Genomic DNA, 26,782 nt, shown 5'->3' with positions numbered 1-26,782 from the left:
GTCCGATAGGAAACCGATATCTATGGAAGTCGCTGCGTTTAGCTGAATATGTTTTGAATTATGTAATTAAATATGAGATGAAATTCTATAAATGTTCACTATAATACTCCAACTAAATTATGGATATAAATATTTGAAATAACTGTCAAAGGACTAAAACTTAACAGGATGTAACGTCGTTTTGTAACGGACGACGTAGGACCCATTATGGCTGCACACACAGGCAACCGGCATGTGAAATGGATTGGACAACATAGCTAAGGCCAGGGTAAATTAGCTTATATTTCCTTCATCTGGGTATCTTTTTAAAAATGATGACATGTCGTTATGTATGTTTAATGTATGGAAATTCTAACTGCAGTGAGTTAGCTAGCTAGCTCAACCTGTGAATTTAGCGAGTTGGCTGACGATACTATAGATAGCTGGCTAATGACGTTAGCTAGCTAGCATCCCCGAGCATCATGAGCTTGTTGACCTTGTGACCGATTTACATCGTATTGTAATTTATAATAATATAATATGTAATTTACACAATGGGAAGTAATGATTGTCTTACAAACAACATTTTAGTGTTGTCAGATAGTGGAGACACGTGTTTAGACGCAGAAGTGACTCGAGTATCAGTCTATTTTGCCAAGGAAAGATATTGCTAAGGTTAATGATATTGTAATGTCAGATGTGCAATGCCACGGTGTGTTATTTGGCTTTCCCTTTTGTTCTAGTAGATGTTCAAGAGGATACTTTGATGACTCAAAAAGTGGTGCTGTACTAAACACTCATTGACTGTATGTATCGTGTTATATAATTTCAGATGATACCTTCCATATACCTTTTTTAAACCACTACCCAGTGGACTGGTATTATTTCAACAACACAACACAATGACAGCCCGTACAGCAGAGGAGATGCTCAGGTGGGCCCTGCGGATATGCAACCACCGATGTCCATGGCAACACCGTGGCCCTCAGATGTTGATGACAGAGAGCTTTGACAGAGGACTGTCTCATATCTGTAGTACAGGACAAAGTCATAGACCATTGGCTGGACTTCCTATATACAAAGTGAGGTATTATTCTCAGGGTAAAATATATGGGCAGGACGTGGTGGAAAGAAAGCAAGGAAACTCCATACAGACTCAGAGTTCTGAAACCTGGTCTCCACAAAGTCAGACACCCCCAGACCAACCAGGCAAGAGGGTGCCGTTTTACGACCAGCTGAGGGAGTGTGGTTCCCCCTCGGACGTGCTCGACCTGGCCGGCCAGTACACAGCCACACACCGGCGGGTGAGCAACTGCCTGACGCGCTGCTGGGAGACCACCAAGAAGATGTCGGTGGATCAGCGACGCTACGAGCTGCGCCTCATGTTCGAGCATGCTGGCTTCGAGGAGCTCCTCCAGAGGACCATGCAGGACGCGCGGCACATGCGCAGCGAGGACCTAGCCTACAGCCTGCTGGCCACGGTCAAGCTGGGCGTGTCGCAGCGCAGCCGCGTGGTCCAGACCCTCCTCCGAGTCTGCCAGGTAACCAATCAGAGACTGGTTGTTAGTGTGTCACAGGCCAGGCCACCAATCAGATACTTGAGTCCTGTTAGCGCTGTTCAGCATGCAAGTGTTTATCTCATCTGTGTCTGGCGGAATTCATATTTTACATGTATATACTAGTATTTATTTTGGAGTCCTGACTTAGCCCGGTTGCCAGCCTGTCAGTGAACAGTGACCTCACAGACTGGCACCCACCAAGAGTAGCACTGTAACTCTTTCTCTCTCAATATTTTAAAATGCACACTGGACAGTATTCCTATATGATGCTGTAACACCATGCTTTGTCCCCACAGGAGAACCTCAATGAGTTTGATGAGAAGTCCCTGTCAGTGCTGGTTTCCTGTCTGGAGCACCTGGAGAGCAGCCCCAATGGGGACGCACTGAAGGAGGGAGTCAGGTGGGTGCCAGTGACATCTATTTTAACAGCAGCAGTGATGCTTCAAAAATGACTAGAGTGCCATTTCCTATTTAACTCCCCCAGGTCCAGTGTTATTTCTCCAGTACAGTATAGTGCATGACCGTGTGTGTATTGTTTTCTAGGCTGATGATCGAGGCTCTACTGCCGAGCATCCAGAACGTCATGGCCCTGCAGACCATGATGCGCCACATGGGCCGGGATACCCCGGTGGACATCAAGAAGAAACTAGAGGTGCATTAGGGCTCATCCGTTGAGCCTTTGAGTTAAATCACAGTCTAGCGAGCCTCGTACCCTGTGACAAACTATATACATCTTGGCCTGTATTCATAAAGCGTCTCAGAATAGGAGTGCTGGTCTAGGATCAGGTCTTCCCTGTACCTTTTTCATTGTGATCTAAAAGGCAAAATCCTTACGGCTGTCCCTGACTAAAAAGGTCTTTGTCGACCAAGAGTCGTCTGTTCTTTCGACCAATCGACTGGTCGACATTTTTAAAACGTCTATTTTTCCATATACAGTTGAAGTCGGAAGTTTACATACACCTTAGCCAAATACATTTAAACTCAGTTTTTCACAATTCCTGACATTTAATCCGATTAAAAATTCCCTGTCTTAGGTCAGTTAGGATAACCACTTTATTTTAAGAATGTGAAATGTCAGAATAGTAGCGAGAATTATTGCGTCACGGTTGGGATGGTGTTCTTCGGCTTGCAAGCGACCCCCTTTTTCCTCCAAACATAACAGTTCTATTTTTGTTTCTTCAGACAAGACAACATTTCTCCAAAAAGTACGATATTTGTCCCCATGTGCAGTTGCAAACCGTAGTCTGGCTTTTTTATGGCGGTTTTGGAGCAGTGGCTTCTTCCTTGCTGAGCGGCCTTTCAGGTTATGTCGATATAGGACTCGTTTTACTGTGGATATAGATACCTTTGTACCTGTTTCCTCCAGCATCTTCACAAGGTCCTTTGCTGTTGTTCTGGGATTGATTTGCACTTTTCGCACCAAAGTACGTTCATCTCTAGGAGACAGAACGCGTCTCCTTCCTGAGCGATATGATGGCTGCTTGGTCCCATGGTGTTTATACTTGAGTACTATTGTTTGTACATATGAACGTGGTACCTTCAGGCGTTTGAAAATTGCTCCCAAGGATGAACCAGACTTGTGGAGGTCTACAATTATTTTTCTGAGGTCTTGGCTGATTTCTTTTGATTTTCCCATGATGTCAAGCAAAGAGGCACTGAGTTTGAAGGTAGGCCTTGAAATACATCCACTGGTACACCTCCAATTCACTCAAATGATGTCAATTAGCCTATCAGAAGCTTCTAAAGCCATGACATAATTTTCTGGAATTTTCCAAGCTGTTTAAAGGCACAGTCAACTTAGTGTATGTAAACTTCTGACCCACTGGAATTGTGATACAGTGAATAAGTGAAATAATCTGTCTGTAAACACTTGTTGGAAAAATTAGACACGCTATGTGTTGTAATAAAATCAACTAGGCCTATATGTAGGCTACTGAACTTATCTGATGCTTAAAGCACGCTCTGATTAAATAAAATACACACAAATTACTCAAGAGGGAGCCAGAGATCAAGATAGCCTAACCAGAAGAAAAAAACCTGTTCCTGAACCACCTCCTCCCACTGCTGCTGGCCTTTGCAGATTCTGCCATTACGCTCCCAAAGTTGCCTGTAATAGGCTACACCAGGGGTCGGCAACCTTTTCCATTTGGAGTGCCAATTTATCTTACAATTTCTACCGATCTGCATGCCAGTTATGATTTTCATATGCGCATTGTCGTGGAACAGTTTAATTTATTTTATAATAAAGTCTTCCTATCTCAAAATCATTGTCATGTGATTAATACAAATTCTATCTAAATTAAAATGATACAAATCTAAAAGTAACTTCTATTGCCATTGCCAACTATGTAACAATAGCCTACATAAAGCCAACACATAAAAACATTTCAGCCTGCAGGTAGAAAATATCCTGAATCACATTGGCTACGCATGGCCTGTCTGCAAGGAACTTGAAACATTGTATCTACTATCAACTTGGTCCAGCAGAAGCTCTTGCAACATTGTATAAAATATTCTGGACCCTCAGTTTCCTGTGCCAGTGAACTCTGGACAGACACAGCTGTAGGCTATTTGCGGAAGGGATAAGAAGTAATCAGGTAGGCCTATTTTATGACGTTTCCACCAGATTGGAGCATTACATTTTTTGGCCCTTTCACCCAAGTGGTTATCGAAAGGGAGAGAGATGGAAAGATTTTTCGAATAGGCTACATTAAGGAACTATTGTCATTCTCAATGGATGTAAAAACAGACTTTGTTTACTTGCTGTTTGAGGTGAAGAAACAATTTGCTCCACAACTCATTAGTGGTGGTGAGTGAAGACAATCAGAAATACTATCAGATCCCCAAATGGGCACATTTAAAAGCCTACATTTTCACGCAGGCCAGGTAGCCTCAGAGCATAAAATTAACATTTTGGTCCACCAGCCACTGTGGCAGGTAGATATACAAATCTACCAGCCACTCAGATTTTATACCAGCCAAAATATATTGTTTTCCGCTAAATTTACCCAAACAAAACACAAACGGATGAGCATGCTTTGTAATGTAAAAAGAAAAAAATTGATTACTAGTAAGGTGGTATATTGTTTAATTTCATTTTTTGTGATCTGACTCTTTTAACCAAAATATCACAGCTGAGACAAACATTTTCACATCTTATCCGCCAATGTCAAAATCTACCTGCGGGTGTTACTTTTAGGCCCTGCTAAGCCTAACTCTATGCATAATCAGGTGCACGTCCTAACTCAACATTGACAGGAGCGCTCCAAACAAAGCACAATTAATAAATTGACAACTTGTAAATGGAGTGAAATAAACTAAAACGTGTTTCTCACAAGTGTAGCCTATGTTGTGCGCTCTGCAAGCAACGTGTCCACTCCGACAATGAGAACTGTAAAAGACTGTAATAATAATATATGCATTAACTGAAATTACAGTAACCAAATAAACATTGTAGATTAGAAATTATGGGAATTAACAGTAAATGTACTACTGGTGATACTGGTGTGCCATCCCGACAGCCTCCGCAATGGATTAGTAAACTGAGACAGGCGTCAATCAAGACATGCCATAAAAAAAAGATTGTGCCACTGCCTGACAAAACATTTATCGGTCGACCAAACAATTGACCAGTCGACAAAATGGGGTCAGCCTTAAAAATCCTAGATCAGCATTCTTACTCTGAGATTGTCAATATAGGCCCTGACCAGTAATAACAGTTTCTCTTCCCGTCCCTCCCTCCAGAGAAAGGCCCTGTCATTGGCAGACCAGTTCACTCTTCCGAACTCCCAGTATATGATCACTACACTGGCCTCCATGGGCTTCTGCTCCAAGCCGCTGTTGGCCGTCTGCAGCAGAAAGATAGCAGGTGAGACACAAATACTATATGCCAGACTTGACTAAATGGAAACCAGTGGACGTAAGCCACTGTATTCTGCTTAATATGTTAGTTTCACAGGATCAGTTATTTGATAAGTGTGTCGGCTCATCATTCCCAACTCATGATTGAACTGTTTTATATGTGAAAGACTACTGTACTCTTTCCTTCCTCCCTCCTGCATCACAGAGCACGTCCATGGAGTCCCCTTCAACCGCCTGGTGAATGTGCTGAGGGCCTGTAAGGAGCTGCACTACAGAGACGTGGCCCTGTTCACCGCCGTCTCTGACTACGTGGCCTCCAGCATCGCCATGTGGAACAACAAACAGGTGACCTATACCATACAACTCTATACTATAATATACCATACTACTGTATACTATAATATACCATACTACTGTATACTATAATTTACCATACTACGGTATACTATAATACACTATATATACCAATACTATACTGCTTATCTCCTTAGCTACACTATTCCCAGTAAATTGCCTATATTCTTATTTGCTATAGCCTATTTCAATTAATGTTATATTTACAGAATGCAAGAGAACAATTTAGACATTGCTAAGTTTCACCAAAGCAGCGCTAAATGTCCCGTCAGAAGATATGTTTTAGTTCTTTCTTTCTCTGTCTCCAATAGCGGATGATTTCTCCCGCCGCTCTATTTCATGATCAAACAATTAGCCTGCAACTCTGTTAGATAGATTATCTCACAAAGTTTGAAGTTGTTTTTGAATAACCTACAAATATGGTAGGCCTAAGGTAATAATGAGTGAGAACAATCAATAGCAAGATAGAAACATTTCATGAGAAATTTGAACAAAACGTACAGGTGATCAAAGCATTATATAACAGAAATTATGCATGCGAGGTCGAGGAAAAAAATCCCTCCTTGTCATTGTGAACCAAACTGACAAAAGTCTAATCCTACTAATTGAAATTTCATAAAAGCGTTAAGACAAATTCAAGTTGTGAAAAGTATTTGTTCTAAAGTTTCTGCTTTTAAATGTGAACAATTATGTAAGTCGGAGTCTATGCTATTCTCAATCACAACTTTATTTTGAATGACAAATTATATTTCAGGCCACAAGAAGTGAAATTGAGCAAACAATACCAAGATGGATAAATCGAATGAGAAGTCTAAAGAAAACTGAGTCTACAGCTGAGGAAAGCTTGTGAAAGAAAACAACGTGTAGCCTAGTTGGCCTAGGCCGATTTCCATATTATTCTAGCAATGTGCAACCTACCTTAAACGCATAGTAGCCTAGGCCTAATAAGAGAGGAGGATTTGGCAAAAATGCAAATCAGTTTATAATTATCCAGTTCTAAGGACAGCAGTTGCTTGCTCTGGAGCCCATGATGTTGACTCTCATTTGCTCTGCAGCCCAGTCGTTGACTGTCACTTTCTCCATCTGCACGCTTTGGCACACACAGACCTGCCCGCCCACCTCTTTTGTGCCACAGCTCCACCAGAGAGGAATAGGCTACTGCAAAATATTTAGCTCCACTAAATATGTTTTGCCAATGTCAGGATTGATCTCATCCCTCCCGTAGCATGTTTTTTTTTTATGGGAGGGGGGGGGGCGGTTGGCCAATAGGGGGCGAGGCCATCGTATAGCACAATGTTTTAGGAGTGCATAATTACGATGGGGAAAAGGTTGACATCGCCCAACCCTAATACAGTTACATACATTTATGCAGCATGGGAGAACTGTTTCTGATACAACGACCTTTGATAAGATTCCCGTAGCTTCTAGCACCTAGCACACTGTTCAGTGGTGATATTGATCCCTAAGAGCCTGTGTTTGAAATCTGAAGATTACTCCCCTCCTCAAACACTCCTGTCCTCTAACATGTTCTGTCGGTTCTAGGTGATTCTCTTCCTGTCGGCGTTTGAGGATCTAGCGTTCTGCCCCACGGCCATGTTGGATGCCTTCGCAGAGAGAGTGGCCAAGAACCCAGACGCCCTGGGGCTCAAAGACATCCTCAGCGTTCTGAAGACCTACTCGTCCCTTAACCACAACCTACAGGGCTACAGAGAGCCGTGAGTCTCCACCATAGAAATATAATGTACCATAGAAATAGAATGACATGGTCTCACACTCTCCATACCATCTCCCTTTCCCTCCCCCCTCTTCTTTGCATTACCTTAATGTGCACAGTTAAAGCATGGCCATCTGTACTTAGAGGCCTAGACCCTGTTCAAATACCTTAAATGCAGGCTTCCTTTCTCCTGTCCTTAAGGTACAGTATATACTGATTCGACTAGGTTGCTGAAAGTTGACGCAGTAGGGTGGAAACCATGTATCTCACTTATTCTATTACTTACAGATCAATGGTTACCGCAAGGAACGGAGGAAGCAAGGCTACATTTTGAAGGAACCCTATAGCTTCCTGCTATTTTGCAGTGTGCACAGCTCCAGCTATATTTGTAAATGGAGATGGGTTGTCAATCAATATTTAAAGCAGCCACTTAACAGTCGCATAATACAGATTACCACCATCTCGCATTGAATGCAACCTAAGCTCTATATGTTTCACTTGACCTGACTGGTTTCTCCCTGGCCATAGGTTCCTGGAGGGCGTGACCCACGTGGTGGTGTCCTACCTGCCCAAGATGGCCGCCTCCGAGCTGCTGAAGGTGGTCTACTGCCTGTGTCTGCTGGGCCACTTCCCCGCCGCCCCACTGGAACAGCTGCTGCAGCAGGATACACTGGAGGAGATCAGTGCCAGAGGTCAGACACTGTCAAATAATTTTCAAATAATTAGATTTCGAAAAAATGACTTATACATCATTATTAAACATGATTATATATCTGTTATACATTATTATAATACAGATATGCTGAATTCCAAATCGAACTGCTTGCCCCTTAGGCGCTCCTGTAGGAAGTGAAATGGTTGTATTTTTTTATTTATTTCTATTTAACCTTTATTTAACTAGGCAAGTCAGTTAAGAACAAATTCTTATTTACAATGACAGCCATATTGTAAGCAATATGGCAATATTTCTACCCAGCCAATAAGAAGGCAAGAGGATGCGATTACCGTCTTACTTATACCTATCCAACCAGCTGACCCCTTGTCCTCCATGTCCATACAGGTGGGCGGCTGCAGAAGGGGATGGAGAAAAAGCTGCAGATAGTGAACCTGTGTCTCAGGCTGGACCGACCTTCTCTCCCTAAGCCCCTGACCGTCCCTCCTGAGGCTCTGGGCTCTCCAGCCCCTAACGACATGTCCATTAACCCAGGGCTGTCTATAACCCTGCAGAGCATCGCCAAGGAAGGGCTGCTACAGGAGGGTGTGATGGTCGAAGACCTATACTTCATAGGTAAGTAGGACCCCACTGTTAGAATTGTCCCAATGTTCCCTCAAATTTTTTTTGGCACTGAGCAAATTTCTGTTCTGCTGAGCACAAACTTGAACGTTGTGAAAATTCTGTGCAACTTCCAGCACGCGTTTACTGTGAACACTGAGGCTGTACCCACTTTAAGTTACAATTTTTTAACAGTGGCCAAGTAGAGTACTGTGGCTATTTGATCATAATGTAGACCTACCAGAGTGGCCTACCATCAGAAACAATGGAGAAAAATGCATCCCAAAACGTTTTAATATGGAAATAGTTGTTCTATCGTTCAGCCTACAGTAGCAGCCAATGTGTTGTGTTCAATGTAGGCCTATATTCTGAGACTTTTGAAAAAAAAACATGCAGGGCTTGACATTAACCTGTTTATCCACTTGTCCTTCAGACAAGGAGGTGACTGAATGTTGTTGTTTGATGGAAGAAACCACTTTTCAAAATGAAATTCATTATTATTCCCATACCATTATTACAGAGAATCAGAAGATTATGCTACCAAATCAAATTTTATTTGTCACATACACATGTTTAGCAGATGTTATTGCGGGTGTAGCGAAATGCTTTTTCTTCTAGCTCCGACAGTGCAGTAATATCTAACAAGAAATATCTAACAATTTCACAACATATACACACAAATCTAAGTAAGCAATGGAATTAAGAATATATACATATATGGACAAGCAATGACAGAGCGGCATGGACTAAGATACAGTAGAATATTATAGAATACAGTATATACATATGAGATGAGTAATGCAAGATATGTAAACATTATTAAAGTGACATGTGTTCCATATCTTAAAGTGGCCAGTGATTTCAATAGGCAGCAGCAGCCTCTAATGTGCAATTTAACAGTCTGATGGCCTTGAGATAGAAGCTGTTTTTCAGTGTCTTGGTCCCAGCTTTGATGCACCTGAACTGACCTCGCCTTCTGGATGATAGCGGGGTGAACAGGCAGTGGCTCGGTGGTTGATGTCCTTGATGATCTTTTTGGCCTTCCTGTGACATCGGGTGCTGTAGGTGTCTTGGAGGGCGGGTAGTTTGCCCCCGGTAATGCATTCGGCAGACCGCACCACCCTCTGGAGAGCCCTGCGGTTGCGGACGGTGCAGTTGCCGTACCAGGCGGTGATACAGCCCGACAGGATGCTCTCAATTGTGCATCTGTAAAAGTTTGTGAGGGTTTTAGGTGCCAAGCCAAATTTATTCAGCCTCCTGAGGTTGAATAGGCTCTGTTGCGCCTTCTTCACAACACTGTCTGCGTGGGTGGACCATTTCAGTTTGTCAGTGATGTGTACGCCAAGGAGCTTGAAGCTTTCCACTTTCTCCACTGCGGTCCCGTCGATGTGGGTAGGGGGGTGCACCCTCTGCTGTTTCCTGAAGTCCACGATCATCTCCTTTGTTTTGTTGATGTTGAGTGAAAAGTTATTTTCCTGGCACCACACTCCCTGAGCCCTCACCTCCTCCCTGAAGGCTGTCTCGTCATTGTTGGTAATCAGACCTACTACTGTTGTGTCGTCTGCAAACTTGATGATTGCGTGTCCAAGCATGCCTCCAACTCAGTCATGGGTGAACAGGGAGTACAGGAGGGGGCTGAGCACGTACCCTTGTGTGGACCCAGTGTTGAGGATCAGCAAAGTGGAGATGTTGTTTCCTACTTTCACCACCTGGGGGCGGCCCGTCAGGAAGTCCAGGACCCAGTTGCACAGGGCAGGGTTCAGACCCAGGGCCTCGAGCTTAATGATGAGCTTGGAGGGTACTATGGTGTTGAATGCTGAGCTATAGTCAATGAACAGCATTCTTACATAGGTATTCCTCTTGTCCAGATGGGATAGGGTAGTGTGATGGCTATTGCATCGTCAGTGGATCTATTGGGGCGGTAAGCAAATTGAAGTGGGTCTAGGGTGACCAGTAAGGTAGAGGTGATATGATCCTTGACTAGCACTTCATGATGACAGAGTGCTACGGGGCGAGAGTCATTTAGTTCAGTTACCTTTGCTTTCTTGGGTACAGGAACAATGGTGGCCATCTTGAAGCATGTGGGAACAGCAGACTGGGAAAGGGAGAGATTTAATTTGTCCGTACCCTTTGCCTATTGGCTACTTAGCTTATTCAAGACCGTCTCAAAATATAACACTGCCCCTTTTAAGACAGAAAAAAAGGTCTTTACCTAACTCGCTTTTCAAAGATGGCTAGAAATGCACACATTTTATGCTCTTGTAGGAAGCAACTTCTCCACCATTGTTGACTAGAAATGAGCTATAACTGGGCTAATAACTCACTAACTAGCAAAGAATATGAACAAATGTGCACAGGTGGCTACATGCAACTCTTGCTTTGATCTCAAAACAAGCACATCTACTCGCGAATGCTCATGCTGGTAACTCAGTCCAGTTCAAAGTGAATGGCACAGATCCATATATGACAATGGTCTATTTGCATATAGGCCTACTGCAGCTCTGATTGGTTATGGCGCACCGGTCTGTGTAGAGTACGGGCCTGAGTCATGACTGTCAATGCAATAGAATCCTACTCCAATGTGCTTTGCCTACAAGAAAATCTCTTTCACAGTTAGTTTTGCATACTAAGTCTTGCATAGTTCGTTTTGTTTCGGTATGTTACATTGAAAGTGGCTAATATTGCTTCTACCCCCAAGCCATAAGCCTGCTGAACAATTAATAAAATGGCCTCCCGGACTATTTACATTGACCTCCCCCCCTTTGTTTTTACAGTGCTGCTACTCGTGGTTTATTATCTATGAATAGTCACTTTACCCCTACCTACATGTACAAATGACCTCAACTAACCTGTACCCACGCACATTGACTCGGTACCGGTACCCCCTGTATATAGCCTCGTTATTGTTATTTTATTGTGTTATTTTTTAGTTTATTTTGTACTTTAGTTTATTTAGTAAATATTTTCTTAACTCTATTTCTTGAACTGCATTGTTGGTTAAGGGCTTGTAAGTAAGTATTTCACGGTAAGGTCTACACCTGTTGTATTTGGCGCATGTGACAAATACAATTTGAATAGAAAAATATTGCATTGATTCGAGCACAATTCTCACAGTAGAGCGAAATGTTGATAGTGTTAACTAAGGGGGAAAACTCGATGTCTGCGCGGGCTGATATTTCTTCTGCGTGGCAGTCCAAGCTTAGATGGACCATTGCTTGGTCCCAGATCTGTTTGTGTTGTATAGCTCAGGTTTTCCAATACTTGGTCCTAGGACCCCCCTGGGCGCATGTTTTGGTTTTTGCCCTAGCACTACACAGCTGATTCAAATAAACAACTCATCATCAAGCTTTGATTATTTGAATCAGCTGTGTAGTGCTAGGGCGTAAACCAAAATGTGCTCCCAGGGGGGGCCCAGGACCGAGTTTGGGAAACCCTGGATAGCGAACTCATATGGTTGTTTGGCGTTAAAATGACCATAGGATTTGGCTATACAGCACAAACAGATCTGGGACCAGGCTACCTCACTGTTTGGGTTCATTATGTTGTGTATTTATTATGTGGGACAAGACAGTTGGACAACTTTACGTATGTGTTGAGTTAGGTACTGTATGTGAACTTGTCAGCATAAGATGTGTCCCCAAATTATTTATTCACCAATGCTCAACAGTGCTTGTGCTTTATTTTAGCGAGTAATCGTTTCTGTTGATTAAAGGATGTCATATTACGGGTTGTGTCTGGGTTGTATTACAGATGGTGTGATAACCCAACCCGAACCTCTACAAGAAGCCACAGGAGGGAGGGCTCCGTCTGAGGGAGAGTTTCCTCCACCTGAGCACAGTCAAAGGTTACTAACTAACCTAACTCATTCACACTGCTGTGTGTTAGTAATTTCATTGGATATCAGACCTGGGTTTGTTTTCTTTGAAATATTTTTAGTGTTTGATTGAGCCTGCCGGAACTGAAGCAGTGCTTGACATGAACTTTCTTTGGCACTTGACCTTCGGACAAGTAGGACAGATTTTTTACTTGTCCAAAAGCTCAAGTCACCTAGTCTGTAACACCATTTTTACATAATTGTATGATGCAAGGAACCACTTTACAAAATATAATATATTACTATCTTTTTTACCATAGAGAATCAGACAGAAATGTAGGCTACACTGCCTATTGGCTGTTTTGCATATTCAAGCCTGTCTCAAAATACAACACTACCCCCCCATCCTTAAGGCTCTCTTGGAGGATTGTTGGCCACCCTTGGTAGCCTATAAGATATTGGCATTAGGTCTACAATTACAAACAAATACTTTTTATGTGTTTATAAAACAATTCCCTCCAGGGCTTGAAATTAAGGGCTTCCCGTCGTCCCAGGGACGATCAAAAATATGTTTATTGTTCAAAACATTCTCTGGGACAGTTCTGGGAGGACAGATCCAAAATTCATACAACCACTACACATAAAAAAATGTAAAAGAGCAATGAGGCTGATGCAACAGATCAGACCGTTTTTTTATAAATGTGTATTTCTTCATATTATAAACTCAACAATGCGGACATGGCTGTAGGCTATGTGCGAATGTTCCAAAATGCAATTAGTTGGAAAACATCGTTCTCAAAAGCGCACTGCACGTGCGAGTGGTTTCATGTGACAGAGATTAAGAAAAGGAAGATCTAAAGATGCATCAACTAGCATGGGTTACTCATACGACTAAGATTATGCCTTTAGCTGCTGGACAATAAAATAACATTGATTTGAAAACCAATAGAACATGAGAATAATGCTGGTTTCAATGGCATATTAAGTATTCAGGCTATAAAATAAGTCCCTCAATATTTCTATGGTCGTATTTTGGCTCTGCTACTTTGAAACAAGGTAAGACATGCTTTATAAAATGACATAAAACGTCTCGGTTTTAAACAATTACGTTTATGGTTGAATAGTTTCAAAACCGCCTCCGCTCAGATTCAAGGTGGGTGATGTGCGGTGCGCAACAGGCACTATCCTTCACGCTCTCCGGTCTTGTGACCATTTGATCTGAACGAACCCTGCCTCGAGTAATTCGACAGAATCAAACCTTAGACGTTAATGTTAATTATCCTTTATTAGGCCTATATTTGTCAAACATGACTGGCGTTTAGCCTATATTTATGTAATTAAAAGTCTCATCAAAGTTTGGCAACATTTTCTGGCGCCTTCCTCATGTCAGCATCGGTTTGGACATGAGGCTGTAGTCAATATGCATATCACCTACACACTGACATGTAGGCTTTTTTATTTATGTATATGATAAATAGATTTGAATAATACAATGTTGGCCTCTGATCCAATTCTGATCAGAGTAATTGTTTGATGTTGTGATTTTTGTGTGATCATTTTTTTACTTGTCCCTGACAAGAGGACAAGCGTTAATGTCGAGCCCTGTGAAGTGCCATGGGCAGGGTTGTTTTGCAATTTGGGACTATTCCATTGGTCCCAAAATATTAAGTGTGATTTTTTTTCGGACTATTGTTCATTTGTTTTTATGCACCAAACAAACACTAGTCAAGTCTTAGGTTGAGTGCGATAGTACCTGCTTTCTTCACTATTTCATTGATATCATGGCTCTATGCAAGCTCAGTCAATTGAGCTAAAGTATTTGAAAGAAAACAAATACTATCTGTTAGATTTACAGGAATATACGATTCAGTTAATCTGAATTAGATCTGAGGGTGTAGTCTCCCATTCAAACTCATTCAATCACTGTTTCAGTCACATCAATGTTATCCAAATTAGGATCAAACTATTCTTGTATTCTCCCCCTGATGTAGAATTGCTGTACTCTGCGCACCCCCGTCCTCTTTCTGTTATGGTACCTCCCATCCCCGTGGCAACCTGGCTATCAAGATGCGTCATCTGACGGTCCTAGGATACACCCCGGTCGTGGTGAGTCTTGCACCCCAATGTTGTAGCCTCTTTTAAGCTCTAGCGAATGTGATTGTGTCTTAACTGTCTCTTGTTTGTATTTTATTAATAGACACATTTCCCTCTGAGATGATAGATTGACTTGAAATGGTCTTCTGATTAAAACTCATTTTTTAACCTGAAAATGTGCCATCCTTTTTTGATAAGGTGAAATGTGAGCCAGGTTTAGCATTCTTATTTATGAGTCTTAACTTTGTACATTTGAGAGGCATTGTAATACACTAAAATAAGACAAATGTTGCAGAGCCCATCTTGAACTTGACTCGACTTGGTGCCCCCACTTTTACCCATCCCTCATTTCTAAATCCATTATTTCCCGTCCCTCCTCTCCATTCCTAGGTGTCGGAGCACGAGCTGGACAATCTGTCCGAGGAGGAAAGAACAGAGCTCCTCAGAACACGGATCTTTCCAAAACAGGAGATACTTGCTAACGTTGAACAGATGACAGACTGACGGACATGGAGAGAGGGGGGACATGGCTAATTCAGTCAAGAGAACCTCGACCTGGTTCTGTGCTCACAGTCTGGTCACGATACGGTCCTGTTCCGGTCCTGTCATTCGTTGCACAGGAACTGCTGGTATACTGAATTGACTACATGAAGACTTGTTGTCGAAAAATATCTCTGTGTGAGAGTCTGGACTATACAGTTCACTGCATAATGTCTCACTATTTTACTCGAAAGTAAATCGGAACAAACTCCCATGTTGTGTCATTGCTCCTCATATTTGTGAAGGAATCTGTGTTTACATTTACATTTTAGTAGACGCTCTTATCCAGAGCGACTTACAGTTTGTGAGTGCATACATATATATATATTTGTTTTATACTGGCCCCCCGCGGGAATCGAACCCACAACCCTGGCGTTGCAAACGCCATGCTCTACCAACATCCCTGCCGGCCATTCCCTCCCCTACCCTGGACGACGCTGGGCCAATTGTGCGCCGCCCCATGGGTCTCCCGGTCACGGCCGGCTACGACAGAGCCTGGATTCGAACCAGGATCTCTAGTGGCACAGCTAGCACTGCGATGCAGTGCCTTAGACCACTGCGCCACTCGGGAGCGTAGATGTTTATGTTTAAGTAACTTAAATCCTGTTGAAGTAACTTAAAGTTAAGTAACATAACTTTAATCATCTTAATACATCTCATGGGTTATTCCTCAATAGTCTAAATTCATCTCCTCGCCTCCTCTCCTTCATCTGCACTGATCTGAAGGAACTGACCAGCCTAATCAGTGCAGATGAAGGAAAGGAGACGAGGAGAAGAAGCCACTGTAGACTATTGAGACAGAGAGACATGTTTGTGTGGGTCATTTAGAATACGTTGACACTTGAGAACAATTCTGATGCGATGAATCGGTGGCCTTGCCAAAAGTGAGGCCCAATACTAAATGGACCCTACACATTTTACATTTTAGTCATTTAGCAGACGCTCTTATCAAGAGCGACTTACAGTTAGTGAGTGCATAGATTATTTTACATTTTATTTTTCATACTGGCCCCCCATGGGAATCGAACCCACAACCATGGCGTTGCAAACGCCATACTCTACCAACTGAGCTACATCCCTGTGCACTTGTGGAGATCAGAGATTATTTGAGCTTTTAAGCATTATGGTGAAACTTCAACCTAGCGTATCAGAGGGCCAGTTGGAATTAATTACCAAATTGCTTACACCTGTTAAATCCTCTTAGATATCCTCAAGTGCGTAGGGTGAGGGTCTAGGGGTTGATTTGGGATTGGGCCTGAAACTTTTCAGATTGATGCCATGTCATTGAAACATGTTGAGTAGAGGTGGTTATGGGATCTGATGTTATATCTAAAAATGGCTTATAATCATGACTGTCACTTATAATCATGACTGTCACTTAAAATGTAATAGAAACAGTCATCGACTATATATATATACAGTACCAGTCAAAAGTTTGGACACCTACTCATTGAAGGTTTCTTCTTTATTTTGACTATTTTCTACATTGTAGAATAATAGTGAAGACATCAAAACTATGAAATAACACATATGGAATCATGTAGTAACCCAAAAAAATTCACATTTTATATTTGAGATTTTTCAAATAGCCACCCTTTTGGTATTCTCTCAACCAGCTTCACCTGGAATGATTTTCCAATGGTCTTGAAGGAGTTCCCACATGCTGAACACTTGTTGGCTGCTTTTCCTTCACTCTGTGGTCCAACTCATCACAAACCATCTCAATTGGGTTGAGGTCTGGTGATTGTGGAGGCCAGGTCATCTGATGCAGCACTCCATCACTCTCCTTCTTGGTCAAATAGCCCTTACACAGCCTGGAGGTGTGTTGGGTCATTGTCCTGTTGAAAAACAAATGATAGTCCCACTAAGCACAAACCAGATGGGATGGCGTATCGCTGCAGAATGTTGTGGTAGCCATGCTGGTTAAGTGTGCCTTGAATTCTAAATAAATCACAGACAGTGTCACCAGCAAAGCACCATCACACCTCCTCCATGCTTCATGGTGGGAACTACACATGCGGAGATCATCCGTTCACCTACTCTGCATCTCACAAAGACATGGCGGTTGCAACCAAAAATCTCAAATTTGGACTAATCAGACCAAAGGACAGATTTCCACCAGTCTAATGTCCATTGTTTGTGTTTCTTGGCCCAAGCAAGTCTCTTCTTCATATTGGTGTCCTTTAGTAGTGGTTTCTTTGCAGCAATTCGACCATGAAGGCCTGATTCACGCAGTCTCCTCTGAACAGTTGATGTTGATGTGTCTGTTACTTAAACTCTGTGAAGCATTATATTTATTACAAAATCAGCAGGGGATCAAATACTTTTTTCCCTCACTGTATGTATATACAGTTGAAGTCGGAAGTTTACATACACTTAGGTTGGAGTCATTAAAACTCGTTTTTCAACCACTCCACAAATTTCTTGTTAACAAACTATAGTTTTGGCAAGTCGGTTAGGACATCTACTTTGTGCATGACACAAGTCATTTTTCCAACAATTGTATACAGACAGATTATTTCACTTATAATTCACTGTATCACAATTCCAGTGGGTCAGAAGTTTACATACACTAAGTTGACTGTGCCTTTAAACAGCTTGGAAAATTCCAGAAAAGGATGTCATGGCTTTAGAAGCTTCTGATAGGCTAATTGACATAATTTGAATCAATTGGAGGTGTACCTGTGGATGTATTTCAAGGCCAACCTTCAAACTCCGTGCCTCTTTGCTTGACATCATGGGAAAATCAAAAGAAATCAGCCAAGACCTCAGGAAAAAAGATTGTAGACCTCCACAAGTCTGGTTCATCCTTGGGAGCAATTTCCAAACGCCTGAAGGTACCACATTCATCTATACAAATAATAGTACGCAGGTTTAAACACCATGGGACCACGCAGCCGTCATACCGCTCAGGAAGGAGACGCGTTCTGTCTCCTATAGATGAATGTACTTTGGTGCGAAAAGTGCAAATCAATCCCAGAACAACAGCAAAGGACCTTGTGAAGATGCTGGAGGAAACAGTTACAAAAGTATCTATGTCCACAGTAAAACGAGTCCTATATCGACATAACCTGAAAGGCCGCTCAGCAAGGAAGAAGCCACTGCTCCAAAACCGCCATAAAAAAGCCAGACTACGGTTTGCAACTGCACATGGGGACAAAGATCATACTTTTTGGAGAAATGTCCTCTGGTCTGATGAAACAAAAATGGAACTGTTTGGCCATAATGACCATCTTTATGTTTTGAGGAAAAAGGGGGCTGCTTGCAAGCCGAAGAACACCATCCCAACCGTGACGCACGGGGGTGGCAGCATCATGCTGTGGGGTGCTTTGCTGCAGGAGGGACTGGTGCACTTCACAAAATAGATGGCATCATGAGGAAAGAAAATTATGTGGATATATTGAAGCAACATCTCAAGACATCGGTCAGGAAGTTAAAGCTTGGTCGCAAATGGGTCTTCCAAATGGACAATGACCCCAAGCATACTTCCAAAGTTGTGGCAAAATGGCTTAAGGACAACAAAGTCAAGGTATAAGCCCTGACTTCAATCCTATAGAAAATGTGTGGGCAGAACTGAAAAAGCGTGTGCGAGCAAGGAGGCCTACAAACCTGACTCAGTTACACGAGCTCTGTCAGGAGGAATGGGCCAAGATTCACCCAACTTATTGTGGGAAGCTTGTGGAAGGCTACCTGAAACGTTTGACCCAAGTTAAACAATTTAAAGGCAATGTTACCAAATACTAATTGAGTGTATGTAAACTTGTGACCCACTGGGAATGTGATGAAAGAAATAAAAGCTGAAATAAATCATTCTCTCTACTATTATTCTGACATTTCACATTCTTAAAATAAAGTGGTGATCCTAACTGACCTAAGACAGGGAATTTTTACTAGGATTAAATGTCAGGAATTGTGAAAAACTGAGTTTAAATGTATTTGGCTTAGGTGTATGTGAACTTCCGACTTCAACTGTATATACATACATACATACATACATACATACATACATACATACATACATAGCATTCGGAAAGTATTCAGACCCCTTGACTTTTTCCCCATTTTGTTACATTGCAGCCTTATTCTAAAATTCATTTTTGGTCCAATTCTCATTTCTGGAAAAGGCTTAAAATAAAGGTTAAAACCAGGTCATGTGACATGATAAACCAAAACAGGGCCCTAGTCATATAGAATATGTTGGCACTTGAGAACAATACTGATGTGATGAATTAGTGGCCTTGCCAGGAGTGAAACTGTTCAAATTATTGCCATGTCATTTAAACGTGTTTAGTAGAGTTGGGAACTGATGTGATAACTAAAAGTGGCCTAGATTCATGCCTGTAACTAAAATAAAATGTAATAGAAACAGGAATCCACTAAAATCTCTGTTTTTAAAAATACTTTTAATTTATTGGAGAAACTGTCAAAGGTTTTCACAATGTTTGTCACATAACTGGTTACTGTTTTCCTTGTATTTATTAATCTGTCATTGTGCATATGTAGACTTGCTGACAAAAATGGATGAGACAAATCGTACCTGATTCCCTACAGTGCATTTGGAAAGTATTCAGACCTGTTGACTTTATCCACATTTTTTACTTTATCCTTATTCTAAAATGGATTAAATAAAATAGTACCCCATAATACCCCATAATGACAAAGAGAAAACAGGTTTTTAATTTAGAGCTCCGAGACAGGATTGTGTCAAGGCACAGATCTGGAGAAGGGTACCAAAACATGTCTGCAGCATTGAAGGTCCCCAAGAACACAGTGGCCTCCATCATTCTTAAATGGAAGAAGTTTGGAACCACCAAGACTCTTCCTAGAGCTGGCTGCCCGGCCAAACTGAGCAATCGGGCGAGAAGGGCCTTGGGCAGGGAGAACCCGATGGTTACTCTGACAGAGTTCCTCTGTGGAGATGGGAGAACCTTCCAGAAGGACAACCATGTCTGCAGCACTCCACCAATCAGACCTTTTATGGTATAGTGGCCAGATGGAAGCCACACATCAGTAAAAGGCACATGACAGCCCACTTGGAGTTTGCCAAAAGGCACCTAAAGAACTCTGACCATGAGAAACAAGATTCTCTGGTCTGATGAAACCAAGATTGAACTCTTTGGCCTGAATGCCAAGCGTCACATCTGGAGGAAACCTGGCACCATCCCTACGGTGAAGCATGGTGGTGGCAGCATCATGCTGTGGGGATGTTTTTCAGCGGCAGACCTGGGAGACTAGTCAGGATCGAGGGGAAAAATGAACAGTGCAAAGTACAGAGAGATCCTTGATGAAAACCTGCTCCAGAGCGCTCAGGACCTCAGACTGGGGCGAAGGTTCACCTTCCAACAGGACAACGACCCTAAGTACACAGCCAAGACAACGCAGGAGTGGCTTCGTGACAAGTCTCTGAATGTCCTTGAGTGGCCCAGCCAGGGCCCGGATTTGAACCCGATCGAACATCTCTGGCGAGACCTGAAAATAGCTGTGCAGCAACGCTCCCCATCCAAACTGACAGAGCTTGAGAGGATCTGCAGAGAAGAATGGGAGAAACTCCCCAAATACAGGTGTGCTAACATTGTAGCGTCATACCCAAGAAGACTCAAGGCTGTAATCGCTGCCAAAGGGTCTTCAACAAAGTACTGAGTAAAGGGTCTGAATACTTATGTAAATGTGATATTTCTGTTTTTCTTTTATATACATTTGCAAAAATTTCTAAAAACCTGTTTTTGCTTTGTCATTACAGGGTATTCGTGTGTAGATTGATGAGGAGGAAAAATACTATTTAATTCATTTAGAATAAGGCTGTAACGTAACAAAATGTGGAAAAAGTCAAGGGGTCTGAATACTTTCCGAAGTCACTGTATATACAGTATATGTAATATATAATATAAAAGTAGTGCACTATAAAGAGAAAAGGGTGCCATTTGGGATGTAGCTACTGTTTCATTGTAACATGAAACCTGTACACTCCTCATAGCCTGTACAGCTCTCATAGTCTGCTGGTTTAATGCGTTTGCCCTAACTACATAGAAACTGCAAGGCGTGCAACATCAAGGTGCAGTCCCTCTTATGCATACTATAGTGCACAATGGCAGTAAACACAAGTCTCCAAGGAAACGGTAGACAGGAAATGGTGCTAGGTGTTTTTGTCATTGCAGCATTTTTTTTTTCATTTTTTTTTTTTCATTGTTTCCTCGTGGCTGAGTTACTTAAGTTAACCTTCGAAGGACAAGTTGTAAGTTGTTCTATAAAAATCTGTAAACAATGGTTAAAACTAAAGGATTGAAATACACTGAAACAGTTGAGGGAGGCCTGTAGCTTGGGAATGCTCGATTTGAAGCACCAGCTTGATTTGATTTTTTTAAAACTACTGTAGTACATTAACAAAGTATTAGTCCATTAAAAGGACAAGCAGGGATTTGTAATTCAGTTGGCCAGTTTCAATGTAAGACAGTCCCTTATTTTGACCCATATACTGTACATGACAATCACAGTGGCTCTCAGAGAGAGTGTGTGAAAATGTGGTTCAGTCCCCTCATATTCGGAAACCACTGTTTCCTGTGAGACCCATTCACCACAGAGCTAGGGTCTTCCTCTTCGCTACACACCCACTACAAATCAGAGAGGATGTCCCTGTGTCTGTACGCTAACTGTCCCTGTGTGGGCATGTGTGTTTGTTCCCTACAGTATGCATGGGGATATTTTTCTTTATATAGTATGCTGCGCACAACTTCAAGACTCCATTCTCAATAGTTTCCCAGAAGATCATATTACATCAGACTATAATTATTTGATTAACATTTAGAAGATAACTCAATCTTTATTTACACACAATCAGATGTACAATTAGATGTACACCATGTCATTTGAAGAGCTAGCTTTCGTATTCACATAAAGAACTTGGTCTGTTTCTCAAGTCAGCTCTCAAGGGCCAATAAAGGCTCAACTCTCGTGTTGCTTTTGTCTGAGAAGGATTGTGATCTGAGGATGACTGTGATCAGTATCGTCCCATTCGGATTGGATGCTGGACCCCCTGCTTCTTCCTGGGCCCCCTGAGTGGAGCACTGGGTTTGATGTTCATGTAGTCGCTCTGGGAACACTCCACTCTCCTCAGTCTGAGCTGAGAATCAAACGCACAGAAAGAGGTGGAGAGTGAGTAGGGTGAGCTGTGTATATGTATGCAGTTGTAGTTGTATAAAACTGTCTCCAAGCATCACTTATGTTTTCAATACATCTACTATATTGCATTGTTGGACTAAATAGTTAATTGTGCATTGAATTTATGCCAAGGCTTGAGAGATTACTTATATTTTTTATCACAGGAGGCAGCACCTCATGGATGTAAGACAAGTTACCGTCTCTCTGAGGAAAGGAAGCAAGATGTCACTCACCCAGATGACAAAGGCGATGACAGTGACAGCCAGGCCATAGATGATGGTGACCCAGAACCCCAGCACCCATGCCCAAACAGGGACATCATCCACTCCAGAGCCTACACATCCCATGGTCTTCCCTACCTGGCACTGGTATGCTGACCAACCAATCAGAGAGAGAGAGATGTGAGTTTTAAACTTCAAGGGGCAGGTTTTACAGGGGGTACTTGAGTTTTTCCACTGAAAGTGCATTTTAAGTTATCTAGGTCCGGGAAACTGGCCCATTTGGCCTTTAAGCACAAGTAGACCATTAGAATATACACTGAGTGTACAAAACATTAGGAACACCTTCCTAATATTGAGTTGCACCCCCTTTTGCCCTCAGAACAGCCTCAATTCGTCGGGGCATGGACTCTACAAGGTGTCGAAAGTGCTCCATAGGGATGCTGGCCCACAGTTGTGTCAAGTTAGTTGAATGACCTTTGGGTGGTGGACCATTCTTGATACACACAGGAAACTCTTGAGCGTGAAAAACACAGCAGAGTTGCAGTTGTTGACACACTCAAACCGGTGCGCCTGGCACCTACTACCATACTCCGTTCAAAGGCCCTCAAATCTTTGTCTTGCCCATTCACCCTCTGAATGGCAAACATACACAATACATATCTTAATTGTCTCAAGGCTTAAAAATCCTTCTTTAACCTATCTCCTCCCCTTTATCTACACTGATTGACGTGGATTTAACAGGTGACGTCATTAAGGGACCATAGCTTTCACCTGGATTCACCTGGTCAGTCTTTGTCATGGAAAGAGCAGGTATTCCTAATGTTTTGTACACTCAGCGTATATTCCTGTAAATCAAGATATAGCATTTTGAACTACTGTGTGTGTGTGTGTGCATGCATGCCTGTGCGCATGCATGTGAATTTGTGTGTGCTTGCATAGATCAGTTCCTTTTGAAGTAAACATACCTTCAACCAGGACCACAGTCTGAGGCTCGTCTTGTACTTTCTCAATGGGAGGTGGGTACATGGGGTGCCCCTCGCAGGTATAGACCCCAGCGCGCTCCGTGGTCATTCCAGAGAGGACAAAGCTGACCGTGTGGTCCTGTTCGTTCACCTTCAGCCCCAGACCCTCCCCAACAGGAGTCACGGTCTCTGTGGAGTTGTGGTTGTGAGCACTGTCGTGAGTGTGGTTGCCAACCTCGACCAAGCCCAAGTAAAGGTGGAATCTCATCTCCTCCTGGTTCTTGCCTGTCAGGTTGGGGCAGCTGACCGATGCAGTGCCGTTGACAGACACACGGACCACATGGAACGTTCTGAGCTTGTCTGGTGAGGGAAGGTCAAAAGTCAAGCAGAGGCAGTCAATTGTATGCGTTATATCAGAGGGAAGTAGACAAGGGGCCTGTTTGAAAACTTCCCTCCTTCTTTCCTTGAAGAAATCACTGATCGGACACAGCAAGATTTGATGAGTGCAATGGGGTGTAAACCTCGCCTGGGTGCCAGTCTCTCTTGCCAAGTCCTTATGGAATTGTCATGCTAAACAGATTACTGTGAGGCCAGACTTTTCGGCTTGACAATGACAGCATTTGAGTCATTGTCAACAGATCTGGGACCAGGCTAGTAGAAACCTACTCTGGTTACCAATCTTTTTAGCTAACGTTCCACTCCTTGCCACTCCTATCATTTGCCAAATTGCTTGTCTGTTTTATCTTGAACACACACACACCCACACACACACACACACACACACACACACACACACACACACACAGCTATGTATTTCTATATTTATGCGGACTTTTGGGGGACGCCATTACATTCAAAATCCTATTTTCCCTAACCTTAACCTTAACCCATAACCCCAATTCTAAACCTAACCATAATTCTAACCCTGAACCTAACCCCTAAGCCTAAAATATATTTTTTACAAGTGAGGACCGGCAAAATGTCCTCACTTCCCTGAATATTATTTGGCTTACTATTCTTGTGAGGACTTTTGGTACTCACAAGTATAGTAAAATGTATCCACACACACACACACACACACACACAGGAAATGGCTTCTGAGGCTTACCTAGCCCTAGTGTTCTTTTTGATCTTTATAGTCTTTTTCCCCTCTCAAATTTGGATTATTCGTTTGCATAATTTCACAGTATTTTAACCCACACATTGAACATGCTCCAAAACAACTGTTGGGCACGTTTGTGGCCTGAGATTTCAAAAAGTGGTCGAGAGAGGCAGTCCCGGAACTGTGTGGAACAGAAAACGTGAGTCACTTAGTTGAATCTTTGTCACCCCCACCCCTGCCATTTCATTTCTGCAAGTCCTATCAAAATGAGGAAACAGCAACTTCAATGTATTACATAAACCTGCTTATTCTATTCATAATATAGCTGCAGTCTAGATGTTACAGAATATCCACATCTGTAATTGGGGTTTAATTACAGTCATTTGAGTAATGTGTTGGAGGAATTCAAACCACTTCAACTAGCATATCCACACCTGATAAAACCATGCAACTTTGCGAGAATTACAATCTTGAATGATCTGCAACCCTTTGATTGGGCAACCTTTTTCTTTTGTTCTAGTTATCAGAATGTTCTGGTAGTGCTATGGATCATGCCTGATGTGACATTTGTTTGTTACTGACAATATAGTTGAACGTTAATGAAAAAGTCCATGGGTAAACATTCAGACAGAAATGTAATAACTAGAGCTGAAACGATTCCCTAGTCTACCTGACAGATATTCATATCTGTTCTACATAATACATTTGTATATGAACATTTTATAACGTTGCACCCTCCTGAACTGGCCCAGAGCTTTTTTATTATTTATTTTTGCCCCCCCCGAGGACAAAAATAAACTTTGTTTATACAGCTTTTTCTTTTGTTGTTACATATACATTCTACACACATTTTACACGCATGGCATTTTTTCACAGTAGTTACATAGCAAGTATAAAGTAATTTGTTATCAATTACATCTGGATAGATAGTACTTATACATTATACATTGTGTTTTCAGTCATAACTATTATAGAACGTGAGCTTTTAAGCAGGCCCAGATCTTACCTTTACAGTTGTGGGAGCTTATCATGTTGACAGCACTGGAGAGGCAGAGGGAGAGGAGGATCGTGGGTATCCAGTAAATGTTCATCTTGAAAGTTTTCTCAGTTTTGTCGTGAAACTGAAGCTCCCCTGGTATCCCTTTGCAGTGCACAGCAATCAGGGGAAATGTGACGATGCACTGTATGCCAAACAGAATGAGACAGTGACTGCTCTGCTCTACCTAAACATACAACACATGCTCGTCACACGATGACAGCGTACATCTCATAACATCCTTCCCTGTCACTTCACTGTGAACAACAATCTGGCCCTCGTCGACTATAAGCAACTCTCTCTGCTGCACATCAAACAGGGTGACTGACTGCACAAACTTTTGAGGAAAAAACATCCGCACTCTGTGGCAGTGCACTCTGAACTTCACAAGAAGTTTCCGCCCTCTACCAATGTGTGAACTTAGATGCCCTTTGAATTTGATACTTCTCTGTGTGTTAGGGCTTGGAACCTCGTATCGCATTAGTCATATGTTTGATTTCCCACCCCTTATCTCGGGACTGTTTTATAGACTCGCTCCATATCATATTTCACTGCTTCTGGTAGAACTCGCAGAGACCCACCTGGGCCACGGCACCAATGTGACTGACCGGGGTTTGAACCTGGGTCTTGCCCACAAGACTGTGTTAGCCTGCTGAGCTAGAGCTAATGCAAGTGTTCAGATCTCAGGCAGTTACTCATCCCGCGATTGTTACATAGGCCTACCTAGCACCTGTCAGTGACAACCATCGCACAACTGATTTTTGTATCTGTGGTTATGTGACTGTCTCCTGCGACAGTCAGGTAAACTAACCTAATGTCGCGCTTATATTATCACAGACGTGTACACCTCGTTGTGGCGACTGTGTAGGCCAACATTTCCTGTTTTTCATGCTTCTTTTGACTGAACTTTCCAGTGAGCGTCATCATCCAGAGACACTTCACATCATACAGATAGATACCTTCATTAGAAATTGAGAGGGCTATAGTTTGTTTGGGGGGAGCAGAGAGATTTACTGGTCTCCTTTCAAATTTCACTGACGCTACAGGAAAACACACACACACACAATCAAATTTGATTTGTCACATGCGCCGAATACAACAGGTGTAAACATTACCCA

General features: G+C 42.4%; 2 protein-coding genes across 2 annotated transcripts; one reads left to right on the top strand and one right to left on the bottom strand.

Moving 5' to 3' along the window:
* Positions 1 to 213: 213 nt before the first annotated feature.
* Positions 214 to 15,401, top strand: fastkd2 (FAST kinase domains 2). Its single transcript, XM_084155137.1, has 12 exons — positions 214 to 268; positions 812 to 1,520; positions 1,835 to 1,938; positions 2,082 to 2,190; positions 5,283 to 5,406; positions 5,605 to 5,744; positions 7,296 to 7,468; positions 7,996 to 8,159; positions 8,528 to 8,755; positions 12,491 to 12,584; positions 14,546 to 14,660; positions 15,039 to 15,401. Exons 2-12 carry the CDS (start codon positions 882 to 884, stop codon positions 15,150 to 15,152), a joined length of 2,004 nt encoding a protein of 667 aa, XP_084011263.1. The 5' UTR covers positions 214 to 268; positions 812 to 881; the 3' UTR covers positions 15,153 to 15,401.
* A 5,962-nt stretch (positions 15,402 to 21,363) lies between these two features.
* On the bottom strand, positions 21,364 to 25,974 carry LOC311112434 (T-cell-specific surface glycoprotein CD28-like). Its single transcript, XM_084155564.1, has 4 exons — positions 25,635 to 25,974; positions 23,530 to 23,886; positions 22,577 to 22,716; positions 21,364 to 22,305 (listed from the first exon to the last, which is right to left on the bottom strand). The coding sequence occupies exons 1-4, from the start codon at positions 25,717 to 25,719 to the stop codon at positions 22,183 to 22,185; spliced, it is 705 nt and encodes a 234-aa protein (XP_084011690.1). The 5' UTR covers positions 25,720 to 25,974; the 3' UTR covers positions 21,364 to 22,182.
* Between the last annotated feature and the right edge of the window lie 808 nt (positions 25,975 to 26,782).

The sequence above is a fragment of the Coregonus lavaretus genome (assembly GCF_964263955.1).
Source record: "Coregonus lavaretus genome assembly, chromosome: 38".
Taxonomy (NCBI): Eukaryota; Metazoa; Chordata; class Actinopteri; order Salmoniformes; family Salmonidae; genus Coregonus; species Coregonus lavaretus.
Note: the sequence above shows the minus strand (reverse complement) of the source record. Positions and strands in the feature narration are given on the sequence as shown.